The following is a 926-nucleotide window of genomic DNA, read 5'->3' as shown; positions in this document are numbered from 1 at the left end:
CCCCCCCCCCCCCCCCCCCCCCCCCCCCCCCCCCCCCCCCCCCCCCCCCCCCCCCCCCCCCTTGCAGCGACCCCATGGAGATCCCGTCCAACGAGGCCCACCTGTCGGCCAACCTGAAGACCCTGAACCAGTACAGCATCGCCGACATCAACCACCGCCTCAAGCACTACCTCAAGTTCCTGTTCGTGCGCGAGCCCTTCGAGCGCCTCGTCTCGGCCTACCGCAACAAGTTCACCCTCAAGTACAACTCGTCCTTCCACAAGCGCTTCGGCACGCGCATCGTCCGGCGCTACCGCAAGAACGCCACCGCCGACGCCCTCCTCAGCGGCGCCGACGTCCAGTTCCGGGAGTTCGCCGAGTACCTGGCCGACCCGCTGACGGCGCGCGACGGGCCCCTGAACGAACACTGGCAGACGGTGTACCAGCTGTGCCACCCGTGCCACATCCACTACGACCTGGTGGGCAAGTACGAGACCCTGGAGGAGGACGCGGGCTTCCTGCTGCGGCTGGCGGGCGCGGGCGACGGCGTGCGCTTCCCGACGTACGCCAAGTCCACGCGCACCACCGACGCCATGGCCGCCGCCTTCTTCGGCAACATCAGCACGGCGCAGCAGGCGCACATCTACCGCCTCTACCGGCAGGACTTCCTGCTCTTCAACTACTCCCAGCCCGCCTACCTGCGGCTGGAGTAACCCGGGGGGGGGGGGCGCGGGTGAACCAGGCCCCCCCCCCTCCCCCGCCGTAACCATGGCAACCATGGCGACCGCCGCGGGAGGGAGGAGGACCTCGCCGATTGCACGCGAGGGAGGAAGGAAAAAGAAGAAGAAGAGGAGGAGGATGATGATTGGGTGGTTTTTTTGTGGGCGGGGGGGGGAAAGTAGGAAGGAACTTGATCAACCATGCAAACTTTAAACTATCTTTCGGCC

General features: G+C 67.2%; 1 protein-coding gene across 1 annotated transcript in view; it reads left to right on the top strand.

Annotated features, from left to right (window-relative positions):
* chst11 (carbohydrate (chondroitin 4) sulfotransferase 11) overlaps positions 1-692 on the top strand; it is a 2030-nt gene extending 1338 nt beyond the window's left edge. Inside the window, exon 2 of the mRNA XM_056587707.1 lies at positions 68-692. Coding sequence (XP_056443682.1) covers positions 68-692 — 625 coding nt within the window. The remainder of the gene's footprint in view (positions 1-67) is intronic.
* The last annotated feature ends 234 nt before the right edge of the window (positions 693-926 follow it).

This window comes from Gadus chalcogrammus, chromosome 4, assembly GCF_026213295.1.
Source record: "Gadus chalcogrammus isolate NIFS_2021 chromosome 4, NIFS_Gcha_1.0, whole genome shotgun sequence".
In the NCBI taxonomy this organism is placed as follows: domain Eukaryota; kingdom Metazoa; phylum Chordata; class Actinopteri; order Gadiformes; family Gadidae; genus Gadus; species Gadus chalcogrammus.
This window is presented reverse-complemented; position numbering and strand designations above follow the sequence as displayed.